The sequence below is a fragment of the Podarcis liolepis genome (assembly GCF_965112155.1).
Source record: "Podarcis liolepis genome assembly, chromosome: 4".
Classification (NCBI taxonomy): Eukaryota; Metazoa; Chordata; class Lepidosauria; order Squamata; family Lacertidae; genus Podarcis; species Podarcis liolepis.
Genome location: NC_139558.1, coordinates 68,301,020 through 68,328,184, shown reverse-complemented (window position 1 = coordinate 68,328,184; position 27,165 = coordinate 68,301,020). Strand labels below are relative to the sequence as shown.

At 41.1% G+C, this 27,165-nt stretch overlaps 1 protein-coding gene across 6 annotated transcripts in view; it reads left to right on the top strand.

The window, feature by feature from the left end:
- Nucleotides 1-27,165, top strand: part of EPHA3 (EPH receptor A3) — a 205,284-nt gene that overhangs the window by 51,396 nt on the left and 126,723 nt on the right. For all 6 annotated transcript variants that reach the window (XM_083498574.1, XM_083498576.1, XM_083498573.1 and 3 more), the window contains one exon: nt 23,574-24,234. In XM_083498574.1, the coding sequence (XP_083354700.1) occupies nt 23,574-24,234 (661 nt within the window). The remainder of the gene's footprint in view (nt 1-23,573; nt 24,235-27,165) is intronic.

Genomic DNA, 27,165 nt, shown 5'->3' with positions numbered 1-27,165 from the left:
GATGCAATTTCTTTTCTCATGAATTGATAGAGAATGGTTGAAAAAAATAGTGGGCAAAATTTCCAGGCTGGCATTGATCTGTTACTTCCTCCTACTGTCTATAGCCTGGGCTACATGTCACCTGGTCTGGAGCTATTGTGTTGCAGTGTCTATTCCTCTTGTAGCTTTTCTGATCCCTCATAGACTTGTTGTTGCTTGCTTGCATCTCCTAAGCCCTTCTCTTTCTTCCTTGGTCTGAACAATACCTGATTCTAACCCATTGCCTGCCTGTCCCTTAGATCCTGTGTTGTTTTCCAGATGACTTTCTACACAGTGACTCCTGGTTTAGAGAAAACCAAGTCCCAGGGCACCCAGACAGGTTCATTGTCTATTTTAATGTTTTTTTCTGGCCCCTGTTTTGAACAATACATGATTTCCAAGTAAGATAACAGTAGGGCGAATGCTAGAAGCAAATGCCTTACAGAACAGCATTCCTCTTTCGCCTAGATTTTGCAAATGCTTTTCTTTCAACTGCTGCTGTTTTTTACTCTGTACATCTTTCGATGGTACAGGAAATGCAACTCCCAGGCAGTGTAAAACTATTGTCCTGAAATTGTCATTGAAATCAATAGCAAAACAGTGTGTGCTGAAGAAATGAAACACCCAGGCTGCTGCTTGCAATCTCTTATTCTGCTCTGTCTAAAAGGTGCTCCTTTGTTGAACATGATTAAATATACATCAAATAGATATGGAAAACATGATATTCTGGGTCTTGTCCCATCTCCCCTACAATACATCTATAGGCCTTTGTGCCTTTTTACCTCACCTTAACACAAGTCGTAGCACGGGTAGGAATAAAGCTGAAGTGCTGAAATAATGCAAGTTATTTTCAGTGTAAGGGATCAGCATTCACTTTGAAGACGCTGAGAGCTTCTTACCACTTGCTGGAGAAACTTGCTTTTCAGTCTAAGAGGGAGAGGAATTATCACCGCAAGGTCACCCATGCACTGACCTTGTCTCCACAGGATTTATCCTATTAGTCGGCCTGCAAAATAGAAAAGCACTTAAAGAAAGAAAGAAACTGTAGAAGCATTTAAAGCACCAGAAAAACTCTTCAGAGAAAACTTCTAGAGTAGCTTGGTTTTGTTTGTTTGTTGTGTGAAATCTTGAAATAATTTGAAGCCTGGAGTTAGCTGTGTGGGCCACAGGTGGCAAGTGAAAGTTTTAATGATAGGCTGGTCCAGGCCTTGAGGTAAATTATGCATAATTATTCATAACTGCTATTTTTGGCTTGCCTGCATTTGTCCTAGACCTCTGCCGGAGGAAACAATTTGAAATAATTAGTGGGCTAGTGCGTTGACAATGATGAATGAATCAAACATGTCTGGTGCCAAACATGGAGCTCGATAAGAAGCAGATAACTTGGGTAACTGCAGACTTCTTGGTTTAGACTCTCCAAGACTGGAAGCATTTAGCACATTGTACTGGGTGGGCGAAGCTCAACCTACAGACCTAAATTAAAAAATCCAGTGTGCTAGCATCTGTTATCAGAATATCAATAATTTGTAATACATTGCATTGTAAGCAGGCATTTTTATATTCTGTTTTCAAATATTGTGTCAGAAATGTATTTTCTCCTTACTTCATTGCAGTATTATTAAGCGCTGCTAAGCCGCTTCAGGAAACTCCATATGCATGACGTTTGATGTGGGTAAATTATTAGTACACCAAATATGTAAAATAAGAATGGCACATATGAGCTCTTAAACAAGGTTCCTTAGGTTTGATAAGGACATGTGGCTGTCATACACATGTTCCTTGTTTGCTGTGCAGAGCACCATGCCAATGTTAGTACCGGACCAAATGTACAAAAAGCCAAAAATTCAGCCTGCATGTGGGTGGGCATTTCACTGTGTCCAGGCTTCTAGTTGTTGAGGAGCAAGAACTCAAAGATTCTTTCCAAAGACTTTAATGGTTAGATTGGTGTGATACATATGCAAATCACTGATCCAAGACACAGCAGGCAATATACATAGTCAATCCAAGGCTCAGATACACAAAGGTAGGTGTTCTTACAACTCAAAACTTAGACATTGATCTGAGACTGATATGCCCCTTGCTATCCTTTGTAAAGGAATAGAGTGAGCTCATCTTAGTGCATCAAGCAGTTTTGCTCCTTAGCAAGCAAACCTAGCACTCTGTGTTGAAGGTGGGATCTCCTCCATCTGTTCACACCTCTTATTTCTCTGGGATCTACGTGATGGAGAGTGTGTGTGTCTTCCCCTTCTGGAGAGGCACAGCTAGACCCAGCATCTGAAGGCTCCATGATGGGCTGCATGAAAGGTGGTGTCAAAGATAGGCTCTGGCAACTGTGGAGAGGAAAGTGGGAATGCAGAGTTGGGGCACACAGCTCTCACTTCTGGGACAGATGAGGTGAAATAACAGGTTGAGGCTCATGGAGGCTTATGCTACATACCTCCTCACTTAGTGTTTCACCACCTTGGACAAGGGAGGGTTAATGTTTTACAGCAAGGACACTTGGTGTACTTTCTTTCAAAGAATCTCCACAATTTTGTTTGATGTAGTTCTAGTAATTACCATTGGTGCTGCTCACATAACTCCCACTTTCAGGAATTTCCAGTTTAAGTCTGATAAAATCCCTGATGTGATCTTTCAGACTCCTGTAGTGTGACATAGTATAGTGAAGAATTAGTTTTTAACATTTGATTCTGCTACATTTTGTAAACTGGGCTCAAGAACATAGAATTCAGAAAGCGATTCTGTTGAAGCATGTTGAGATACCATATATCTAGCTTGAAATAACAAAAATTCATGATTTCTACACAGTCAAGTTCAGGATATAATAGTTGTGGTCAGAGGAGAGATGTGGCACTTCAGATGTTGTTGGACTCCAACTCCCATCAACCCCAGCCAGCTTGGCCATCTGAAGGGCCACAGGTTCTCCATCCCTGGTCAAGGAAGTGAGGCATATGCTCATTCCAGCTCATATCAGATGATTGGCTGAAGAGTAACTGAAAGCTCCCCCCACCCCCCGGTAAAGAGCTTGGTTGATTCTTAGGCCAGTTCAGATGTAGTACACAGATTTATCCAGTTTCCATCATGTCCGACCCATCCACCAATTTCCAAAAGTCCACCTGTCTTCCCTCTCTCCCCACTTAGTGGGTTGGAATGATAAATAGATAGAATGCTGTTAGTTCAGGGACAGCCTGAGATGGAGCTGAATTCTTCTTCAGATTGGATTAAAATCCAAGTCAGAGAAGAATGGATAGTTAATTCATGCTTCCAAGTAAACATTATGAGCCCCGAGCCAGCTTAGCTCAGTGGTTCCATTGACCAATGCATTGCTTGGATCCCCCAATCGCCTCCAGTGGTTTGAGACTCACAGGCGCTGCCTGGCTTTTTAAAAAGGAAAAGGGGGAAAAAACATTATGATCCCCTGTGAGTGTCACCGATATCACTAACCACAACCATGAGTGAGCTGGAAGGCAACGGCTAGGAGAGAGGCAGTGCTGCCATTTGTGTGTGCCAGAACCTTTGACACATTTATTGATGGTCCATAGTGATGAGATTCTCAAATATTTACTTAATTGCACACAGTAAGATAACTTACTGTGGTTCTTCAAAATAATTCAAAATAATTTCTTCAAAATAAATGCATCCAATTTAATGGTGAGATATATCTATCTGTATAAGCAATCACACATACATGCTTAAATAGGATGGTGGGGTTTTTTAGTACAAGGCTTGACGGAGTTGAACTCTTTGTTCTGTTCTCAGCAGAACCCTCTCCTGTAAAATTAGGGGAACCTACAGACTTCTGCCCTCCTCAACTCTGGAAACAGCCTTGGGTCACTCAGGTCATTACTTCTGGTATGGAGTAAACCCCCACCAGTTAACACATAGGCAGGTGTTTTATCCCAGCTGCCTTTGATGTTACAATTATGGCATTTTCCACACAAATTCTTTCTAGATGTCCATTGTAGGTCCATGCAAGACAAAACACAGTATTTTGTGTTGATTGTTTTTAAGGTCACTTCCTGGTGGTTGAGATTAAAGCCCATTGGCAATGTCAAATGCCTGTTGTCTTGACCAATCTATTTTTGCAGGTAGATCCCCAGCAGCTTTGATTTCATGGTGTCACTATATAAATGCAGACATCAGTGGAAACAGAAGCAACTGTCAAAAATGATCAAGTACCGCTAATCAGAATTAATGATGGGTTTTGAGTGTCAAAAGTAATGAGCACTGCTGTGCAGACTGGAAAGCAGGGTGTTTTCTTTTTCAACTGTTGTAATAAGGCTGCACTAATTGGCACTTAGTTCTTAAGGAATTTTACTAAATTTTTGATATCCAAAGAGGTTGGCTATGATGCATTTTGAGCTGTCTCGTTTCTGTCAAGATTGTTGTTGCTTTTTAAGTTGGGAAAACAGAGAGGAAGGGGGAGGGAACACACAATTTCGTGAAGGAAAAACACTAACACATATCAAATGTTGGATTAAGTCACATAGTAAAGTCAGCAGACCATCATGAATGTAAACAGTGTAGTAATGAAGAGATAATCAATTGAAAGTTGAATTTAAAACTAACCAGCTCTTCTACTGGACTGGAAAGTAGCATAAATATTCCAATCTATGCACAACCTATTCCACCTATGTGATCACAAAAAAATTGCATATACAATCCTGCCTTTTGGATCTACCCATTTTCTCTTGTAGGGCGGGACATGCACCTCTGATTCTGGAAACACACTGTTTCTAGGGCTGCTATGCCACATGTTCACCTCTTACTGTGATCTGCTACAAGCCTCATGATTATGGTTGAAATTTTCAGTGTTGGAATTCAAGCCAGAACTTCCCAACTCCCTCCATTCACAGAAAGGCTGCTTCCAATCCAGAGGAGGCTTCTGCTGTATTTCAGGACAACATTTTCCACTGATCTCCTGTTCTGCGTACAGCTTTTCATGTTGCTCTGGAGAGTCCACCAACCAATTTTCCAGAATGGCAAAAAGACTACAGGGCAAGGGGAGATTATATATATATATATATATATATATGGTTTTGGTGTCCTCGGGTGTCTTCCCGTGTAAAAGTTGGGGTGTCTAGGCGACGTTTCGACGAGGTCTCACTCGTCATCTTCAGGCTGGTGCTTTCGGCTTCTTGTTACTGGAACAGAGCGGGATCTCAGTGTTTGAGTTCCTATAAATACTGTAGAGGGGTGTGGTGTATTGCCTCAAAAGTTCTGGGCAGAGGGGAAGTTCCCAGGCTAGTGTTCTTTTCTTCTTTTGTTCCTTAATTACTTGAGGGATATCTTGAGTGATTTCTAGAGTGATATTCTGAGTACCACTTAGGTGGGTCATTAGGTGTGGATTAGTTGCTAAAGCCTTCGTGTCTTGACCTCTTGAATTTGTGAAGAGTTTTTCTGGGAAGATGGCTGTACTGCACTAGGTTGTGCTTTGGCTTGGCTTCGTGTATAGGGGCGAGCTGTGGTTTTGTGCCCTGTGCCAGCCAGATCTGTGTAGGGATTGCAGGGGGGTGCAGCATCCGGAGGTGCCACTATGGTTTGGTTACTGGATGGTGTCTGTAATTTATCTGTGGAGAGGGTCTGGGTTTGGGTCTGGTGTGGTTGATTGGTGGTGGCGTTCTGTGTGCCTCTGGATCTGGTGTCGGTTTTTGTGGGGAGGGCTAATTTCCAGATGTCTGGCAGGCGGGACGTGTCGTCACGCTTGTTCATGTTGTGAGGGTGTTTCTCTATCTCGATGGCTTCCATGATAATTCTCTTGTGGTGATGTTCCATGTTAAAGAGCAATTTGGAATCTGCAAAATTAATTTCGTGTCCTGTTTCTTTCATGTGTTGGAAAAGAGAGGAAGATTTTTCTTCTTTTTTGACGGCATTCTTGTGTTCTGCGATACGTGCATTTATTCGTCTGTTTGTTTGTCCAATGTACGTGGCTGGGCAGACTTTGCAGGGTATTTCATAGACCCCTTGGTTTTCCAACTGGATTTTATCTTTGGGGTTTCTGAGGATATTGGCTATTTTTTGGTTGGTGCAAAAGGCTGTTTTGATATTGTGTTTATGGAGGATTTTGCTAATTTTATCTGTAGTGCCCTTGATATAAGGAAGGAGGGCCATGCCATTGTTTTCTTCCGTGTCTTGGTTTTTGGGGGGTGTTTCTTTTTGGATTAGCTTCTTAACCCTGTTTTGCTGGTATCCATTGGCGATTAACACATTTGAGAGATTCTGTAACTCAGTTGTCAAGTGGTCTTTGTCAGCCAGGCGTTTGGTTCTGGAGATGAGGGTCTTGGCTACGGAGTTAATTTGTGCAGGGTGGTGGTGTGATTGAGCATGTAAGTAGCGGTTGGTGTGTGTTTTTTTCCGGTAGATAGTGTGTCCTAGGGAGCCATCAGGTTTTTTGTAGATTAGGACGTCAAGGAAGGGAAGCTGGTTGTTGGCTTCTATTTCCATAGTGAATTGTATTTTGGGGTGTAGGCTGTTGAGATGTGTGAGGAAGCTATCTAGTTTTTCTTTCCCGTGTGGCCAAATTACAAAGGTGTCGTCAACATATCTGAGCCAAAGTTTGGGTTTGTGTTCTGACTTGTCTAAAGCATTGGTTTCAAAGTGTTCCATGTACAGATTTGCGATGACCGGTGAGAGGGGTGATCCCATAGGTGCTCCTTCTATCTGTTTGTATCTTTGTCCATTGTGGATGAAGTACGTGTTGGTTAGGCAGTGGTTGGTCAGGTCCAGGATGTATTCGGGGGGATTGTATTTGTTTTGAATGGCTGTCAAGGCTTCATTAATGGGCACTTGTGTGAAGAGAGATACAACATCGAAGCTCACAAGTAGGTCATCGGGATGTAGGTTTTGCTTCTTTATTGTTTCTATGAACTGGAAGGAGTTTGTAACGTGTGAAGAGATGGATTCTGCATAGGGCTGAAGTTGCTTAGCGAGAAATTTAGCGAGATTTTGTAGAGGTGAGCCTATGGAGCTGACTATTGGTCTGAGTGGTGTTCCTTCTTTGTGTATCTTGGGGAGGCCGTAGAGTTTGGGGCATCTGGATGATTTTTCTCTGGGGATGATTCTTAGCTGGATTTCTTCACTGATAGGAGAGGCTTTTATTTTGGATTTGGTGGTTTTTTCCAGATAGGTGGTGGGATCTGTTTTTATAGGTTGGTAGGTAGGGTCTTGGAGTAGATTTGATAGTTTTGCTTGGTAGTCCGATGTGTTCATCACAACAGTGGCATTACCTTTGTCTGCTGGGAGAATGATTATGTTGTTGTCTTTCCTCAGGTTGGTGAGTGCTTTCTGTTCTTCTTTGTGTAAATTGCTTCTGGGTGGTTTGCTGGAGCAGAGGATGTTGGTGACTTCAAGTCTGATTTTATTGGCTTCATCTGGGTTGATTTTGGTTAGGCTAGCTTCGACTCCGCATATGATGTTTTCCGTGGGGATGCGTCTCGGGGTAACTGCAAAGTTGAAACCTTTGGAGAGTACTTTGGTTTCAGTTGAGGTGAGGATCCTGTCTGATATGTTATGTACTGTTTGTTTCATGGGTTGTTGTGGAGGGTGGCTGGGCTTCTGGCGTCTCTCTAGTTTGTGGAGTTTGTTGGTGTGTGTGTCTGTCTTATGTGAGGTCTCAGTTTCAGCTCTCCAGACGGCTAGTTGTTTGCATTTGTCCCAGAGTGCAGGGTGGATTTTGTTACAGAGTTTGAGGTGAAGAGTGAGCAGATCTTTGTTGGTTTGGTTTAGTAGGTATCTTTTCTTATGTAGTTCGTTTCTGATTAGGGATAGTTCAGTTCGTTTCAGGATCCTTTCGGTAGCTGGGGTTTTAGAGTGGAATTTAAGTTGGAAGCATGTGGGAATTAAGTTGTTGTCTCGGCAGTTGCGTAGGAACAAGAGATCACATAAGATGGTGGCTCTTCGGATTTCTAGTTTCTCGTAGGTTCTTGTCAGCTGGAAGGTTTCCTCCCCGTAGAGGTGAGATATTTGTTTTCGTAGATTTTCACGGGTACAGGAATGCAGGTTTTGGTGTCCTCGGGTGTCTTCCCGTGTAAAAGTTGGGGTGTCTAGGCGACGTTTCGACGAGGTCTCACTCGTCATCTTCAGGCTGGTGCTTTCGGCTTCTTGTTACTGGAACAGAGCGGGATCTCAGTGTTTGAGTTCCTATAAATACTGTAGAGGGGTGTGGTGTATTGCCTCAAAAGTTCTGGGCAGAGGGGAAGTTCCCAGGCTAGTGTTCTTTTCTTCTTTTGTTCCTTAATTACTTGAGGGATATCTTGAGTGATTTCTAACTCAAGCACCAGCCTGAAGATGACGAGTGAGACCTCGTCGAAACGTCGCCTAGACACCCCAACTTTTACACGGGAAGACACCCGAGGACACCAAAACCTGCATTCCTGTACCCGTGAAAATCTACGAAAACAAATATATATATATATATATATATTGTTGTTGTTGTTCCCCTATGCTAGTGGAAGCATCCTGTGAACAGGACTATGCTTACAAAACATTCTTGCTAGCAGAACCTTAACTAAGATCTCAGCCTTTGTTTTTATTTATTGCTTCAAAATACATACGATACCTTTAATTCCTACAAGGCTTCAATATTATATCATTTAACCCGTCATCTTTTATTTCATTTCTTCTAAGCTCACAATTTCCAGCTCTCAGTACAAACAAAAACAAACAAGCAAACATGAATTGAATAGCTCTCTGTCAGGACAATGCAGTCATTTTGCAGTGAAAGCTCCACTTTTGCAGCTCCCCACAAACTGAGTAATTGATATATCAAACACAAAGTTCCTACTTAACACCTCAAAATCCAATAGTATCCAAATCAATTCAAACCAGTGTGGGGGCACTGCAAAACGTGTGGTTTTGCACTGCAAAAATTTGGCACAAGTTTGGAGGGTGATATCAAATTTGGGGGTTCATAGTTCATAAGCCTGTTTTCTAGACAGCTTGTGGTCTCTCAACGTGTAGTGAAGTTGCTAAGAATGGCAAGCCAACCTAGAGACTTCACTTATATACAGTAAAGCCAGTGGGACATTATTGGCTCTGCTGATCACCTGATCCTGCTGCACTTCTTTTTCCAGTCATCTGTAGTGGAAGTGATGCAGAACAGCATAGATGAAACCAACAGTTCCCTTTGCCTGCTAGCCAGTCCAGAAAACTGGACTCCACTGGCCAGATCCCAGCTTCTGGTTGCTAACAGCTTCCATGGAGCACAATTCTGTTATTTACTATGGACAGAAGCTCTTCCCTTTACTGATGAGTGACTACCTACTCCGACTGCCCCACCACTCACATTTCCTTCCATTTAAAACAATGTGAAGCCTCTAGATTCTTGACCCAGCGGGAACCATCTAGTACAATAGAACCAGAGAGCAACCAAGTTCCTAGGCTGATTGGAAGAAAGGAGGGTACTTGTTAAAATAGGACTAAAGAATGTGTTGTGTATGTGTGTGTGCCAATCAGTGTTTGAGGCCTGACATCCAGTGCTATCCTTCCCATGGATTGCACTATTGTTATTTCCTTGTTGGAGGAAAAGGGTGGAATACGAAACCCTAATGAATGAATAAATTTCCAGTTTGTGATCTAATACAGACAGACCTCTATAATAAGCATGCCTAGCATTATGGCAGTGCACAGAGCAAAAGCAAACAATGGGATGGGTCTGTCCATCATTTATTCCTCAGATAGAAAGCGGGTAGGGAGAAGCAAAGCCTTGCCTGCTCTGTGATTGATACAATTTCACATAACCCCGCCATCCTCTGTTTAAACTCCCCAAGTCCATTTGCAATCAGTGGTGTGGCTTAATAGCTAGCTTGAAGGTCATTAGCATCTTGTTATAAATGTTAATGGCCACAATGATGTGGGGGATGGCTCTTTGTTGCTGCTAACGTCATGACTAAATGGGAAAAATCTCCCTATTCATCCCGTAGCCCCTCTTCTTTTATTCGGTTGTCAGGGGCCTATTGTGGAACCAAACACTATCAGACGTTACTCCTTGCTTAATGGCAGCAGCTTGTCATTGACGGCTGGGAAGTGGGAGGGGAACGGTACTGGCACCAGTCACCAGGTGGTGGCCAACTGGCCAGCAACTCTCACAGATCTGAACCTAGCACAAGTTGCATCAGGGCTGGCTACAAAAGGCACACATGTGTCTTCTGCAGGCTTCATTAACTCCTTTGAAAGAGCCGAGTACCTTTCTGACATATTAATTAGTTGCTGCGCCTTCTTTACTCCTCAAGTTTAACCTTTTTTGCAGTGGTCACTTGATTCAAATTACTAATAATTGCAAGGCTGTTAGAGCCCTATTTATGCAAAGTGCCTCAAAAGCCTTCCCAGGTGGAATGAGGAGGTGGATGTTTCATATCCTTGTAAAATTGAAGGGGGGGTAGCGGGTACGGGACAAGAAGAAACAAAGGGAGGGGGGACAGATTAAGGTTACCGTTTTAAAAACCAATACAGTTTAAATGTAGCAAGGCATCTAGAAGCCAGTCCTTTGCATTAAATCCATGCAAATATTTTTTTTTAAGTATTTTGATTTGAAAGTGACTTTTTTAAAAAATAAAAACACATATTCACCATGCTGACACCCCCATATATCAGCTCTGTTTACATGCATATAGCTCTTCTTAATGTATGAAGAATCCATGCAGCCGTCCTATAAGTTGCATGGATCAATAATCATTACACCCATCTTGCATGGAGCATATGTATTATTTATCATATATACAGCTGAGAAGGAGCTGAGGCTGAAGAGAGAGAGCTCATGGCAGTGGCAGGAGTTAAACTGATAAGCCCCTGGTTTCACAATTCATTTTCTAAGCCACTACTCTGCACTAAACTTGCTTGCTGCTGTCTTGTTCATCTATGAGCATATTCTAATATTCTAAGAACTGGGGGGGGGGGACCTCCTGCAACTTGGAAATGGGCCTTTCTATATGGGTAACCAAGATATGAAATGCTAGTCATCTCTTTATGCAATTTTTACTACCACTATGGGTGTGTCTTTCACAGATTTGTATTGGCATTTGCCTTTGGCACAGCACTACATGGCACATGTTTTTTTAAATTCCATCTCATTTATGAGATGATTATTTTTTTTTGGGGGGGGGGAGTGTCAAGTGCTCTTGTTCAACATTTGAGCCAGTCAGCAAAGCCCTTTTTCAGCCATGCTCATTCCTTTCCTCCTATCCCATGCTTTGTACAGAGGATATTTTAGTTTTATAAGATCCTAATAAGAATGATAGTCACTTTTTTGTTTTCATTTTGGTCTTCTGCTGAAAAGGTAGTGTTCGACAAACTAGGCTTAAGTTCATAAATATACAGAAAAATGGATAAGTCATTGATGCCAGTGACAATTTTTTTCATTCCTAACCTTGTATGCTTTAAATAGGCACAACTGCATTGTGAATACTTATTGCTGTACTGGATGTCTTGAAAAAGGGTCAGTTTGAAAGCTTATTCATATATTCTGCCTCCAGTTTAGACAGACAGACAGACAGACAGACAGACAGATAGATAGATAGATAGATAGATGATAGATAGATCGATATAGATAGATATAGATAGATAGATAGAATAAAATCATTAAAGCGTTTTCATGCATGGACCAACACCCAATATAAGAATATTACATTTGAAATGAATAACAACTGATACTGTATGAACTATTTGATGTCAAAGACAAAAAGAGATAATACTCCTAATTCTACCATCTTGGATGGTGGGAACCCCATGATAACACACTTAATATTTTCTATTAAGACACCCGATACTCACCTTTTTTGGGTGGGGAAGGAGGAGTTTAGAAATTCAAGATGACCACTGCCATCCAAAGATACTGTCTTACTCATTAATGCAATTTGTAAAATACTTGGATTGTTCTGAAAGTAAATCTTGCGAAGCATATGAGTTAGAGAATGTGGCACAAGCTCTAGTAGAGATTAGCGATACCTCTTAAGTTGGGACTTATTTTCACTTGACATTCTGTAATTGGGCAGGATTGTGTCTATTTTTTATTTTTTTTAACTCAAACTCAAAGTCAGCTGTCAGAAACAGATTGGAGTCTTGCTTCCAACTCTTTAAAGAGATCACATGCTTAATTCTATGCAGGCATGTCCTTCACGCTTGATGGAGCAGGCATGTGTATTGTACTTGGGTATGCATCCTAAGTACAGCTAGAATCAGCCCTTAATAGTTTGTGTGCTGGGGGCTTGCATGGGACCATGTGATAGAAAATGAATGAAACTGGTTAACTGGCTTTTTGAGAGTACACAGGGATGGAATTACAAGGTCATCTGGAAAGTAAAAACAAACAATTCCCACCCCCCACCCCCAAGCTATGCATCCCAATCACACTACCTAACAGACTTGGACAGTCCCCTTGGTAGATGATGCTTCTGGGAATTTAGGGGCAAGAATGGAGTGGAGGTGCTTGAAACTTTACAGGCACTAAGCTGGTAATGAGATGCATTTCATTTGGTCCTTTTGTTTTGGCGAGCCTAGTATGAAAATCTTGCAGACCATTTTGCAATAAGCAGTGAATCCAACCTTTGGTGTGAACTGCACTGTACTGTCTCACTCTGAGAGGTGAATGTAGGAATGGTTCTTTGAATCAGACTCTTGAAACCTACCCCAAATCTGCCACGTGACCTTCCAACAAGCTCTTTTATACCTTTTATTGGTGATGACCAATCAGAGCAGTTGCAAAGCCAAACAATGCTTAATTAAAGTGACAGCTGGAGCTACTTCTTGTGATTTCCCCCTGTATACTGACAAACAGGCTGTGCGACTGTGTGCTGTCACCTTGCATCCCCCACCCAGAAAACACTAAGGCATCACACACTTGTTACAGGACAAAGAAGGAGGTGATGGATGACCCCAGACTGAAACCCAGTAAATGAGAAATCCCAGCAGAGTGGTTTTTGTGAAGCTTTTGCAAAAGGGGCAGCATCTTAAAAACACATGCTGCAATGATATTTGCAATTTTCCTGTTATGAGAACCTGGTGGTATCTAGTGACCTGGCTTATGTCCTTACAAATATCATTTCACTAGTTCCTCTCAGTGTTGGGCCATAGGAGAGTACAGTTCTAGTAGGGTTGGGTCTGGAATTGGGCTTCTGGGACAGAACCCCAAGGAACATAAAAGCAGATCTTGAAACTGATAGCAGAACCAATCACAGGGCTACCATCTTTGTTGAATAGTCACATAGTGATGTGTGAGCTAGTTGAGCATCTATAATTTGCAGGCATATTCTCAGGAAAGTGTGCATGTTGCCACTTCAGGCATTTCCCAGAAGTAAGGAAAGAGGATGATCAAGGTAACGTAAGGGCCAATTTGGCTCAACTTTCTGCAATCCAGTTTTGATGCTTCATTACTAAGCAACAAGTCCATATAAGCAGAGGTCCCACATAGAACACAGGAGTCACATAGCTCTCTGGGATAAGAGAAACTATATCTGATTCCCACAAGAACGTCTTTTGTGCCAATACCAGAGATGTATGCAAAGGTTTTTTTGAACCATGAGTGGAAAAGTTCTTTGAGGGCTTGGTAAAAACACCTCAAAGGAAATATTAGCTTTGCAAGCCTTCACATGCTTCTCTGGTTCTAATTAAAATCTGAGCCAAAGAAGAACTGCCAGCTCCTCCCCGGCCTTTCAGTTTCCTCCTTGTGATATTGCTCCATTGCATTCCATAGGAGGAAATTAAGATGTTGTAGGGGCAAAACCCATGAAATGGACCCATATTCAGCAGGGGGAAAGTTAGCTGACTTTCCCCCTACTCGGTAATTTTTCTGTGCCATGGATTGGCTTGGGGGATTGATCCAAGATCTTCCCAATTTTTAGGAAAGTCTCAGATTTATTTCTGAATTAATCTGAGCCTTGGCGAGCTCAGGCATCTCAGCTCAAGACAGAGATACATTCAAAGTGCCCTTTCCCTTACCCGCACTTGAAATTTGCCAAGAATGTGATTGCTTTGCCATGGTAGATCATTCTACTACTCAGAATGCCGTTCAGTATTTTAAATGTCCCAGTAATAGCATTGTGTGATAAAAAGCTACAGGGTGAACATAGATTGGTTAAATCTAGAATTCAGTAGCCAGAGGGCTCTCTTGAGCCAAAGGAAGCAATTAAGGCCTTATTATCTATCAACTGCTTGAATTCTTTCTAACCACACACACCTCTTTACCCTTTTTTTAACCCTATATTTAGAATGGCTTTTATGTTACAGTGGCCAGGGAAGCCCCGCTAATGTCTTTTCCTAGATGCCAGCTTCATTCTTAGCAGATCAGGCCCTATATTTAATTACCGTAATCTCTATTAGTTTATTTTATATTTTATATAAAATCTGGTTTTTCTTTCAGAGAAAACACACCAGGAGCTTTGCTGGTAAGGCAAGCAATAAGATTAACAGAAATTGGGAATGAGGTTTATATTCTAAGGAGCAGAGAATCCTGTTTTAACCTAATAGGCAAAGCACATAAGTTACATTGCAGCCAATGAAGATTTGTAGTATTGTAATGGCATGCAAGTTTGTAGCATTAACTCAGCAGCCATTTCACCACTGCAAAACATCATCAAGGGCTGCTTTGCAACAAGCAGAAAAAGGGATACATTATCTTTCCTTAGCCAGGTGCTTTTCCCTTTTGAAACATTTCCTCTGCTCCGCTGTTACTTTTTTTTAGCCCTACCAGTTTTCTACACCAATATTTGCTTTCATAAATATAGGAGGGGGGTCAAGTTTCAGGGGAAAGGTTGACATCAAGGGGAAGAGTCAAACACACTAAGATTGGAGGAGAATTTTGTTGGGTCCTATCCTTAGTCTGGTCACCGGTGGATTAAGAGGGATCTGATGGTTCGGACTGGCTGTAAGTGATACCCCTGTAAGGCTGGGGGACCCATTTAGATGCTTTGGCCTGGCTGGGGGAATTGGAGGAAGTCCTGAATGCTCTGGGAATCTTCCAGGTGACCTGTTTACAAATAAACATGTTGAGGAAGTTCAGGATAAAAATCAAGGATGAAATTCAACATAGTGCTAAGTTGGGTAAGCATGCAGGAAGCAAGGTCTGCTTGCATAACTAGACTTCCCTCTCCTCTCTCCCCCCACCAAGCACCCCATAAACTTGTTCTAGGAGTTGTATCCTGCCCCAAATAATAATAACATATCCTGTGGCATTTCCCCCTTCTCTTGTGCTTAGTGTCCTTCTCAAGGGATTGTGATACAATCCAAGTTAGGTGCTATAGGGAAAGATTTGGGATCTTATACAAGCTTTTTGAGAAAGGGTTCTTACTGTCTGGTCAGTGACAGACTGTAGCTCAGGGTTTTTTTTATCAACAAACAAATGCAATAATAATTTTTGACAATTTGAAATACAGACTCTTGGCATGTGTCCTCAAGCTATAGGTATTGTATAAGGAGAGCAAGTGATTTATGCTGCCATTTCAGACAGGCAGAGAAAGAAAGGGAAAATATATGCAATAGCCACTATGCATTAAAAAAGCATTCCTTATCTTACAGTATATGGGGCTAGCTTCTGACATCTGAGACTTTAATTCAAGTCAAATGAGTTTGGTGGTCTTGTCTCAAGCCCCTGAGATTGAGTCGTCTTTATCAGAAACACAAATAATTTGACATGTAGTAACTCAGAGGCTAACCTTTGGCTGGGGTGATCCCAAGGGACTGAACTAGTCTGAAGGTTAAACCACCTCCTATCCTTGGAGGAGGATTCTTGGTCTGCCGCTGAGGTCATAAGCAGGGCACGAGGGAAGATTGTATGGTTACCTACAAGAGGTCTGACCGGTGTGCAAATAGAGACTTTCATTATCGTCTCATGATGTCTGTAGTTTTGCCACGGAGGCACGATTCATCAAAAAGGCAAACAATGAAATCGTTGTGTGATTCCCCCCACCTTCTGCAGGCTCAAACACAGGGGAAAGAAGTTAAACACACTTGTAGAAACATGCTCCCAGCAGGGCTACATTTTTTGTTTAGAGCTGTAGTGTGTGTGTGGGGGGGGGAGGATCTCTGGTGCTTAGCTAATTTGTTTTTGACCTTGATGCAATCTGTAATCAGTTTCTTAGTGAGAGTTGATTAGATTTTTTTTTTTATCCTGTGAAATCCAGTATATAGATAACTTGAAAATACAGATACCAAAACAAACACCCCACTAGCTTGTACTTTGAACTCACTGTACATTAAGTTTTGTGATCATGGAGCAGCAACAAGAGCATTGATCAGGATTCTGTTGCTTTGCTTCAAAATGTGCAGCTGAACAGGGAAGTGTTTTCAGAAGCACTTGCTTCATTGATAGGGTTTTTTTGGTCTTTTTGAGTAATAATAATAATAATAATAATAATAATAATAATAATAATAATAATAATAATTTATACCACGCCCATCTGGCTGGGCTTCCCCAGCCACTCTGGGCGGCTTCCAGCAAAATATTAAAATACAGTAATGCATCAAACATTAAAAGCTTCCCTAAACAGGGCTGCCTTCAGATGTCTGTCCTCTATCTCAAAAGCTTTTGAAAACCTCTAGTTTTCCACTAATTTTTATTCCCAATAGTTCCAATGTCTGCCCATTTTCAACCTATTTTCAACCTCATTTTTTTCTCGCCACTTAGTAATAAGAACTTTCCCTTCTCTCTCTGTCCTTACTTAATATAGATTTTCTAATTAGTCATCCCAAACAATTTGTGATTTGAAATATAGCCAGCAATTTCCCCCTAACTGCTACTGTCCCTTTTGAGGCTGCTCCTTTATAAACAGATAAACACAACTGGTAGCTTTCAGCTGCCACAGCTGCAACAAAACATGTCTCTCCGGCATGGTCTCTGCAGCCACAGCTGGCGTTGTAACTTTGCAACAGCCTAACCTCACCTCCATAGGCACATCTTTCCAATGTCTCCCAAGGCAGATGGATGACAACATTTATAAACAAACAAACCAATAATGGCTTAATCTTGAAGATAGGGCCCTTTGGTCCTCCAGATTTTGTTGAACTACACAAATCCAAACATTCTTGGTCACTGATTAGCTAGGGCTAATGGGAATTGGTGTCCAACAACCAGGGTTTTATTTCAGCCAGAACTTGACAGAATTGAGTTCTGGCACCTCTCTGGTAGGCACCATTGCTATTACTAGAGAAAAAGGGAGGTGTTCATTGTGAGTTCTGGCACCTCTTCTTCTAGAAAAATAGCACTGCCAACAACTAATGGAGGACCATAGGTTAGCCACCCCTGCTGTAAAGCGTACATTAGACCAGAGCATATCGTCCTCCTTTTCCTATCCCAATTCATTTGAGAATATGAAAATGTTTATGTTCAAATGAGTGTGGAAGTCATTTGGTAATGTCTTGTGAGCCATGTCATGCAGACAGTAATGGAAGTTTTCAGGCTGCTTTGGGAGTCAGTGGGGGTGTTGTTTCAATGAGCAAGTGCTTGGTTTTGTAACTGGAAGCACTTCTTGATAGTTTGCTAAAACTGATGGATAACCTTCTTTGTTTCTTATTGGCAGTACAATAAATGAATCCACTTCATTCTTTGCATTGTAGATATATAGAAGGCTTAGTTTTGCAACTGAAAATATCAAATGCATAGATTTGTATGTCTTACTCATGTTTATCAACTGTGTGTGTACACACACACACACACACACACCCCTTCAGTCATTGTGAAATTTGTAGTTAGGATGGATTTTCAAGCATATTTGTGTTTGTGGTTTTTTAGTCATAGGAGTGCTGATTATATTTATTAGCTCTAAATATTAAACAGCCGTCTGAATTCCATTGTATATAAATAAGACATTTGAGACTTGGAGGCAAGCCATTGGTGATATAGCCAGCTGGTGCTTTTTAACAGTTTTATTTTAGTGTAGCATTAAGGAATCTCACTGTACATTTGATAGTATTTAAAATGACAATAGGATAATATGTATTCATTTGAGAGTTCCATTGTGTATATTCATATTGAAAAGCAGGGTAGACTAAAGAAATGATATATTGTGCACCTGTTTGATGAAACCACACTCTTTGTTTCAGGCAGTAAGAATGTAAAAATCTAAGCTCCCCCCCCCCATGTTAAGTTTACAATGACCCTGAATTTCAAGTATTTTTTGATGATGTCCTTCAGTCCTTTCATAGTTCCATGTGTTTCTCACTTTTGTTCCCCATTGATCAATGTGTTTCTTTAAAAAGATTTGAATTTTTCTTAAGTGTAGGATGTATTAAAACTGAAATTGTAGTCATCCCCCCTTTTTTAATATTTCACCATTCCAAAAGATGGATTGTAACCTACTTCAGAAAACTGAGGCATGAGGAAATACTTGGTCAGGATCTAGCCAGCCCCGTGGCCCCGTACCCTCCTGTTCCATATGTGTGTGGGGGGGGATCCTTCTGTGCAGGACTTTACAAATAGCTGGGTGTCACTTTGATGGTCTGTTCAGAAGGCTGTGTCTCCAAAAGGCTTCTGAAAAGTCTCAATACACAAACAAAAACACTGCACATGGTGTTTTGAATCAGGGAGGTATTTTTTTCTAGCAGAAAAAAGGCCATGTGGGTTAGAATCTCTTAGGTTTGTGCCTCTTGCGAAAGCCACAAAGACCTCCATTTCTCCACTCAGCCAAACGAAACCAGTCCATCTGTTCTTGATCTTGGTTTGAGGTGCCCACCTGTTGTCTTCACCTCTGACCCTGACATCATGCATTCATTAGATCCTAGGGCTGCATTGTCTCTGGTATTCATTGCAGGCTGCCTGGCAGCTCATCCACAAGGTTTTTGCACCCCGCTGGTGGGTCCTGACACAACATTTGGGAGTCACGGCATTAAAGGGTTCTGTCCTTTTTGTTTACCATTTGTTAGGGCAATTGCTTGGCAACCACAAAGTGATATGAACAATCCCCTTGTATTCACCCAGAAGATGCATACTGTTCTCATGCAGGGCATCTGTAACGTGAGAGTTCCTCAGCCATTGTGAGTTTATAAGGTGATGTAAAGTAATTACACTGACAACAAGAATGCCATGCAATTTTTCTTCTTCACATTGCCTATTTGGATGATATGTCTGTTTCCAGCAGCATATCTGGAGCTTGTTAGTACAGGTAGCAATCTTCATATTATATCAATATCTTCCCATCCAATTGTCATTTTTCTTCTGATTCCTCCCCCCCCCCCCAGCCACATGTTTGCAGTATGTTTTTTGTGAACGTGTCAGGTTCAGTTTAGTTCAGTCTATATTTTGTCCCCAACTGCTATCCGAACATAAGTCTGACATGAGTATGGAAATAATTGGAGGTACTCATGCTGTCAACTCATGGCAAATGTACAATCCTGTACAAAGGATTATATGTTTCGAATTGTGAAAACAGTTAAATCTTTCAGTGTGGAAAAAGACATCTCCAAACCAACTGTTTTTATTAAGTCTCAATGGGAGTTGTGCCTTCCTCCTATCAAAATCCTGAGAGTATTTTAAATAGTTGTGATAGCTGCTAATGTTAAACATTTCTGTTGATCTACCTACAACAGAGATTGGCCTCCAAATATTGTTGGACCGCAACTCCAGTCTTCTTTTACCATTGGCCAGCCTAATGGGCTGATGAAAATGTGTATTTTGATGGGGAGATATTCTTTGTCTAGAGCTTGGTGCTGGGTTTGATCCCTGTGTGGGCCACCTGCTTATTCATGAATTGCAGGGAGTTGGACTAGATGTTCCTCAGGATCACTTCCAACACTACAACTCTACAAGTCTGTGAAAAGGACTGGACAGATTAATGGAGGAAAAGGCTATTGATGACATAGACGACTAACCATGATGACTATGCTCTATCTTCACAGTTGGAAGCAGCAATGCTCCTGAATACCAGTTGCTGAAAACCAGTGCTTTTTTGTCATATTCTGCTCCCTAGTTTCCCATAGGCATCTGGTTTGCCAATATGAGAATAGGATGCTGGACTAGATGGGTCTTTGGTTTGTTCCAGTGGACTCTTCTTATTTTCTTATGAACAGATCCAAGAATTCCTGGCAGGAATTCTGTAGTTTTGAATGGCTTGCATATAATAATATACAAGCAACATTTGCTGATTCTTAAATGGTTTCTGTCGTGTCTCAAGTTGAGAGGTCATACATGATTGCTGTGATGGTGGGGCAGTTAAACACTCTGGTCTCTCAAGTGCATGAGCCCAATTGATCAAACGGTCTCCATTGTGTACCAGGAGGGAACATGATTGAAAGTGCTGCTAGGGCATGAAGTCTCATAAAAAATCCCTATCAATAATGAATGAATGTCTCCACATAATAAGATCGGACTACACAAGGCTATAAGTCAATTTCAGCATTAAGAACAGCAGGGTCATTAACAGTTTTTAAAATGCTTAAAAGCTCTTTTAGGGATTGCAAAATTATTTGTGTTGCACCATCAGGAAACGAGTGCAAATAATATCTATCTATTACAGATATGATTGGAACCTGATGTTGGGTTGAGCAATGCTTCAGTGTTAACTGCTAGTTTGGGTGTTTTGCTATCTGTGCAAATGGCCTGAAATCTCATTCTTCTATAATTTTACAGGCAATTTGGTCTTCATTACAAATTAATGCAGTGATAACAGCTCAATGCAACCCTTTGTGCAGAAGGTATATGCTGGTGATACTTAGTTTGTCATGCAATTTAGACCTCAGTATTCACCCCCTGGTGTCAGCATGGCAAAATGAAAAATGTTGAACATGTTGAAGGTCTAAGAAATGCACTCAAAGGTGTATATTGTATTTCACTGCATGCCACTCACATTTTTAATGATGTAATGATAAAATAATTATAATCAAACTTAGTTATTATTAGAAAGCTAAATTTAGATGGCTGTTTTGATTTCTGTTAATACATAATTGCTTTCTGAAAACAGATTGTCTTCAAGATGCAGACAAATGATGCACAGATGTGTTGATATAAAGATATACTGACAAACTGCAGAATCGTTAAAAACACCAAAAATTACTCAGAGGGAAAAAAGGCTGTTTAGGAATGAATGAATGAATGGCTGCTTTAGAATAGGAGGGTGGAATCTGTGCCCTCAGTATGTTGCTGGGCTCCAGCTTGCAATCAGAACTGGAAGTTGATCCATTTGCATATACGTGCATCTTATATGTGAATTCACTAAAAGGGTGATTTGGGGAAATTAGCAATACTGCTGTTGGGGAGCATGCTGGCATAAAGCACAAGGAGATGGCATTAAAGCAAGCTGGTGTAAATTAAGTGAGTGCAAAGTTACACCAGATCCAAACTTCATTCAGCTGGGGCTACTGCTGCTGTGCTTTGTGACAGGCATCAAAGGTAAAGGGACCCCTGACCTTTAAATCCAGTCACGGACGGCTCTGGGGTTGCGGTGCTCATCTCACTTTACTGGCCGAGGGAGCCAGCGTTTGTCCACAGACAGCTTCCAGGTCATGTGGCCAGCATGACTAAGCTGCTTCAGGTGAACCAGAGCAGCGCATGGAAACGCCATTTACCTTCCTGCCTGAGCAGTTCCTATTTATCTACTTGCACTTTGATGTGCTTTCAAAATACTAGGTTGGCAATAGCAGCTCACCCCGTCACGGGGATTCAAACTACCAACCTTCTGATCGGCAAGCCCTAGGCTCTGTGGTTTAGACCACAGCACCACCCGCATCCCTCTGTGTAATAGGCATAGCAAGCCTTTAAAAATACTGTTCTGTGCTGGGTTGCCAAGTAATTGAATAGGCCTTGGATCCAGCCAAAGTCCCTACTCTCTTGTCCTATTCCCATTCCACCCCCATCAGCTGAGCTGGGCTGAGAAAGTTATGCTGATGTATCTTTGGCTGAGACAGGGTTGGGTATCTTGTCCATATCTAATAATATATCAAATGCCAATCTATAGCTTTGCTATACAACCACGTCACCCAAAAGGATTCCAGATCTACAAAGATAGGTGAGATACAGCTGGGCCAAATTACCCTTTAAATTGAACTCCTGAAAACATAAACATGGCAGTTATCAAGAATTATGTACCTTCACGAAAAGCAGAAGGAATTTAAACTTCCACCAGGTTAGTGCCTCCATAAATCTACCATCAACATGAGGAGCCCAGTAAACATTAATTTCACACTGCATCTTTCAACCAGTGGCCTCAGAATTTAGACATGCCTAATCTTGACTCCAAATCACAGTTCTCCATTAATCCCAAGGATTTCACTCATGAATGAATTGCATGGTTTTTGCTCCTGCTTGCATGTTAGTAAGTAGGGACAAAAGTGCATTCCCATTCATTTAATGTAATAATTTGTTCTCTGCAGTTAGAGAAGTAAATGATTAGCTTTTCAAATAAAACACATATGCAAAGTATGTCACAAAATAGACTTTCTATATCTAAAACAGGTGCAATTAGTCCAGAGCCAAGTGTCCTGAATTACCTATTGTCACGCAGGCAATGCATATGGATATATTTTTACAGAAAGAAGCAGATGGCACAAATGCTTGTGCTGCTCTAAATTAGAAAGCCAAAAGTCCGACAACGAATTAAGTGCATTTACATCCATAAATCTCAGAGGTTTTAAGTTTGCTTAATGCAGTGTTGGGCTATGGCCTTAGAAGTGTATTCACTTACACAAAACATTGAAGGGCCACCAGGATCATGTACCAGCAACACATGAACAGTCTTCAGGCATCTTCCTTTTATTGAAATGCAGCAGAAGGGAGATGCTAATTTCAAGTTGGGGAGTGCTTAGCACTTCATCTGCAGGCTATTCTCCAGCTGAAAATAACTTCACTTGTTGTTTTACCATTACAATCCTCATACCCTTTATCATTAACTTTTTCTTTTCAGTATTTTCTTTTAAGTAGGTAATGGTAAATCTAATTGTACAGCTGCGTCTGTTGCTTCCAAATTGTTTTATGGTGGCATGTTATCTTCTTTAAAACTTTGCTGTGTTGTAAATTAAAATATTAATATAATATAATATAATATAATATAATATAATATAATATAATATAATATAATATAATATAATATAATATAATATAATATAATATAATATAATATAATATAATATAATATAATATATATATTGCAGCTGTGGTGTGCTTGATTGTTGGGTCTCCAGAGCAAGGTTGCTAAGATTCGTCTGCACCCAATTCCCCCAAATGTTTCAAAATGTTCAGAAAAAAGTAGTGCTGTGCTCTTGAGACTATATTAACTTCAGAATGTTGGTAGAAAACAATGTAATAGACATCTCCTCTACACAAACATTACCCAGCCTGTCATGGAGAATTATTCTATCCCTGCCTTCTTCTGGGTATGCTTAAGTGCCCAAATTTTGGTACAGTCATTTTATTTTTGTGTGTGCATTGCAAACCTGCAAGCTCCTACCCACATTCCACAGTATTGTGAGACATTTTGAAGAGAGTTGTGTCATCTGCTTTTTCTAAAAATATACCTTGACTAAGACTTTTCTCTAACTTTTAATTGAAAAGGGGATATCAGATCATTGCTTGGTAAATTATCTGTGAGCTTGCTGTTATACCTATTTTTCTCCAGTAACTATCCTTTTATTTATGTTTTCAGTGGGAAGAAATAAGTGGTGTTGATGAGAACTATACGCCAATCAGGACATATCAGGTTTGCAACGTTATGGACCACAGTCAGAACAATTGGTTGAGGACAAACTGGATACCACGTAACTCAGCTCAGAAGATCTATGTGGAACTCAAATTTACCCTGAGGGACTGTAACAGCATCCCACTAGTTCTGGGCACTTGCAAGGAAACTTTTAACCTGTATTATATGGAGTCTGATGATGACCATTCCGTCAAGTTTAGAGAACATCAGTTTACAAAGATTGATACCATTGCTGCCGATGAGAGCTTCACTCAGATGGATCTTGGGGATCGGATTCTTAAACTCAACACAGAGGTCCGTGAAGTGGGACCTGTTAGCAGGAAAGGGTTTTACTTGGCTTTTCAAGATGTGGGTGCGTGCGTTGCCTTAGTGTCGGTGCGAGTGTACTTCAAGAAGTGCCCTTTCACTGTAAAGAACCTGGCCATGTTTCCAGATACAGTCCCTATGGATTCCCAGTCACTGGTGGAAGTGAGAGGTTCTTGTGTTAATCATTCCAAAGAGGAAGACCCACCCAAGATGTACTGCAGTACAGAAGGAGAATGGCTAGTTCCCATTGGAAAGTGCTTGTGTAACGCTGGCTATGAAGAAAGGGGATACGCCTGCCAAGGTAATCTGTTTGATAGTTTCTACATTTTTGCTGTTGGTGAATTGCTTTCCTTTCCTTTATAAAGTGTTCCAGCAAGTAAGTAAGGTTAAAGAGGAAAGTAATCTTTTAGCATGGCTTTTTTTATTCAGTACACAAAATGCATTGACTTTTTCATTTCCTGCATTTGTACTTGCTATTTTTAGTTCTATTGGCTACGCTGAATACTTGACATTTAATCTCATTGGCTTGCACACAAAGCTTTGTATAATAGGGCTTCCACCACCACTATCTACTACAGCCTCTTGCACTGCCAAAAAGGTCTCTTTTGGAATGCTTTACAAACCAGCTCAAGTGGCTGCTGGTGGAGGGAAATTGCAGAAATTGCAGACACCATGAGACCCATAGCTGGGCCTCATAGGATCCCAGCTATGGTATTATAACCTGCAGTTGCCTTCATTTTGTTAAGTGCATCCTAGATATCAAAAGGATGTTGCGTGTTCTCCTTTTCAATCTGCATAATATAATGCTCTTGTGCACTTTTTTTAAAAAAATAACAGCTGCTTCCTGAACCACCAAATCACTGGATCCTTATAAGAGAGGCAGATAACCTTGAGTTATGCCTACCTGTGGACTATACATGGAAGGACAAGTCTGCAGCCCCTTTCTTTCGGAACAGAGCAGTGTGATCCCGAATGTGATATACCTGCAATCAATTTCATTTGAATTTCACATATTCCAAAGTTTTAGGCAGGATTATTTCTTCGTTCTGCCTGGAGATTCCATAGATTGAACCTATGACGTTCATGTATGATCTGGTGCCATGCTATTGCCCTTGCCCCTTTTAATCTATTGCCATGTCTTTTACTCCTGCTCTTTGTAGATACTCCGACAGCCAATGGAGATCAAGGTTCTTGATTTTGTCTGCTGATAAGTTGCTCAATGAACTCTGTGTCTGTCTCTTTCAAAGTGCAGACAGAGGCGCTCTGTCCTCAAGGAATGTTCATTGTTGCTATGTTGTGAGTACTGACCTCAGCAGAGGCAAAGATACCTTGGGCAGTTCCATGCAGGTATCAGGTTGGAGACTTCATGAGAGCAGAACTCAGATGTTGATTCAGCAGCAGTTGATTCACATGGAAGAGTCTTTTCATTTAAAGAGGCCCAGCCAGCTTTATTAGTCATAGCCTCTGATGGAGCAAGGCTTTTGAGCTGGTGTCCTCTGAATCAAAGTTGAACAAAACAATGTTCTTAGGCCAGAAAACTGGCACTACAAGTACTTCTAGTTGGCTATATGCCTCAGGGGTTGTCCCTGAAGGAAATTATCTATCCTGCTTTAAATTCCTGGCTTCTGCCCCTGAAGAGAAGTCTGACCCCCTGAATCACAGCAATTCCTGAGTCAGTCACATGTGGAACTTTGCCACACCAAGCAGTTGCCTAGTTTGTTTCTCTGGTTAGATTGGTGCTGTCCTCTCCTCACAAGACAGAGCAAGGTTCACCTGGCTATTAGTCCAAACTCTTTTAAAGAAGCTAGTGTTCTAAGATGGTGAGTGTGAGAAGGAACTAGGAGGACAGAAGGTGATTCAGGTTTACCCTTTCAAAAAAGAATGTAAATACCGTATTTTTTGCTCTATAAGACGCACCAGACCACAAGACACACTTAGTTTTTGAGGAGGAAAACAAGAAAAAAAATATTCTGAATCTCAGAAGCCAGAACAGCAAGAGGGATCTCTGCGCAGTGAAAGCAGCAATCCTTCTCGCTGTTCTGGCTTCTGGGATAGCTGCGCAGACGCTCCATAAGACGCACACACATTTCCCCTTACTTTTTAGGAGGGAAAAAGTGAGTCTTATAGAGCAAAAAAATACGGTAAATGTATGCTATTTTTGCTTATTCACAGATATATACTGAAAGGATTACAATATAGGAACGTGATTTAAGAAAGTAGTTATTGAATTTTACTTGTGTTTTTAAGGTTTTCTGTTTCCACTATCATGAGTTAGGTAAAGGCACATAAATAAATAAGAAATTATTTGTTTTTCAGAGGTTTTAAGTTCACATCTTCTTTAGCTCTGAGTTTCTGAACATTTGTATGAAAAGAATAATAGATTAATTCCATTTTAGGGGGTAGTGTAGATCCAACCAGGCAATGCTAAATTTATTGCTCAAGCTTTAATCTGTTAAAAGTGTCAGCATAGCACTTGGGGACAAGCACATGTATCGCTAAATGTTTATACCACTGGATGAAGCCTGTTTTCAGACACTGCGTATATGAGAAAAGCCTGCTGACTTCAGTCAGCAAGAGATTACTTGTGCCCATGAATGCAAAATATAAGAAGCAGACTCTGATCCTGCAATCAAGTCCTGGCATCCAGTGGAGCTGGCCTGCTTTCTTGATTTCCATTCCATTTGTTCATCAAGAGAGCTTTGTATGAGCAGGCCATTAACAAAAGTGACAGGGCGTTCTGGCCTGCTCTGGTTTAACATACTACGTCCTGCTGTCCTGACAGCTTTTATCAAGGCCCAAATTTGTCAAATATTTTCACCAGGGTGTGATTTAAGTGGCACTTTAAAAGCAGTTGGTAACCCAATCCCCTCCTGCTGTTGACGTCAGTAACGCAGCAGGAATCGGAAGGCTTAGAACCAAGTTAAGTTTTTCGCATACTTTTTAATGGACTAGTTGTGGCTCAGCAGTGTTCTTCCCATGCTGTCCCCCACCCCATGTTAAGATGATTAAAATAGTACTTTTCTAGACAGAGCAGGCAAGAAACAGGCATGCAATCAGTGCAATTAATGATGGAGGGAGAATCATGTGAAATTAATACTACCTAGCCCAGGTAGTCAATGGGAATTGTTGGCAGAAGAAACCTCCGAAACAGGTGTATTTATTTATTTGCATCTTCACATCTCACTTCTCTGAGAAGGAAGGGAACTCTAGCTGGTTTTTGTGAATATCATTT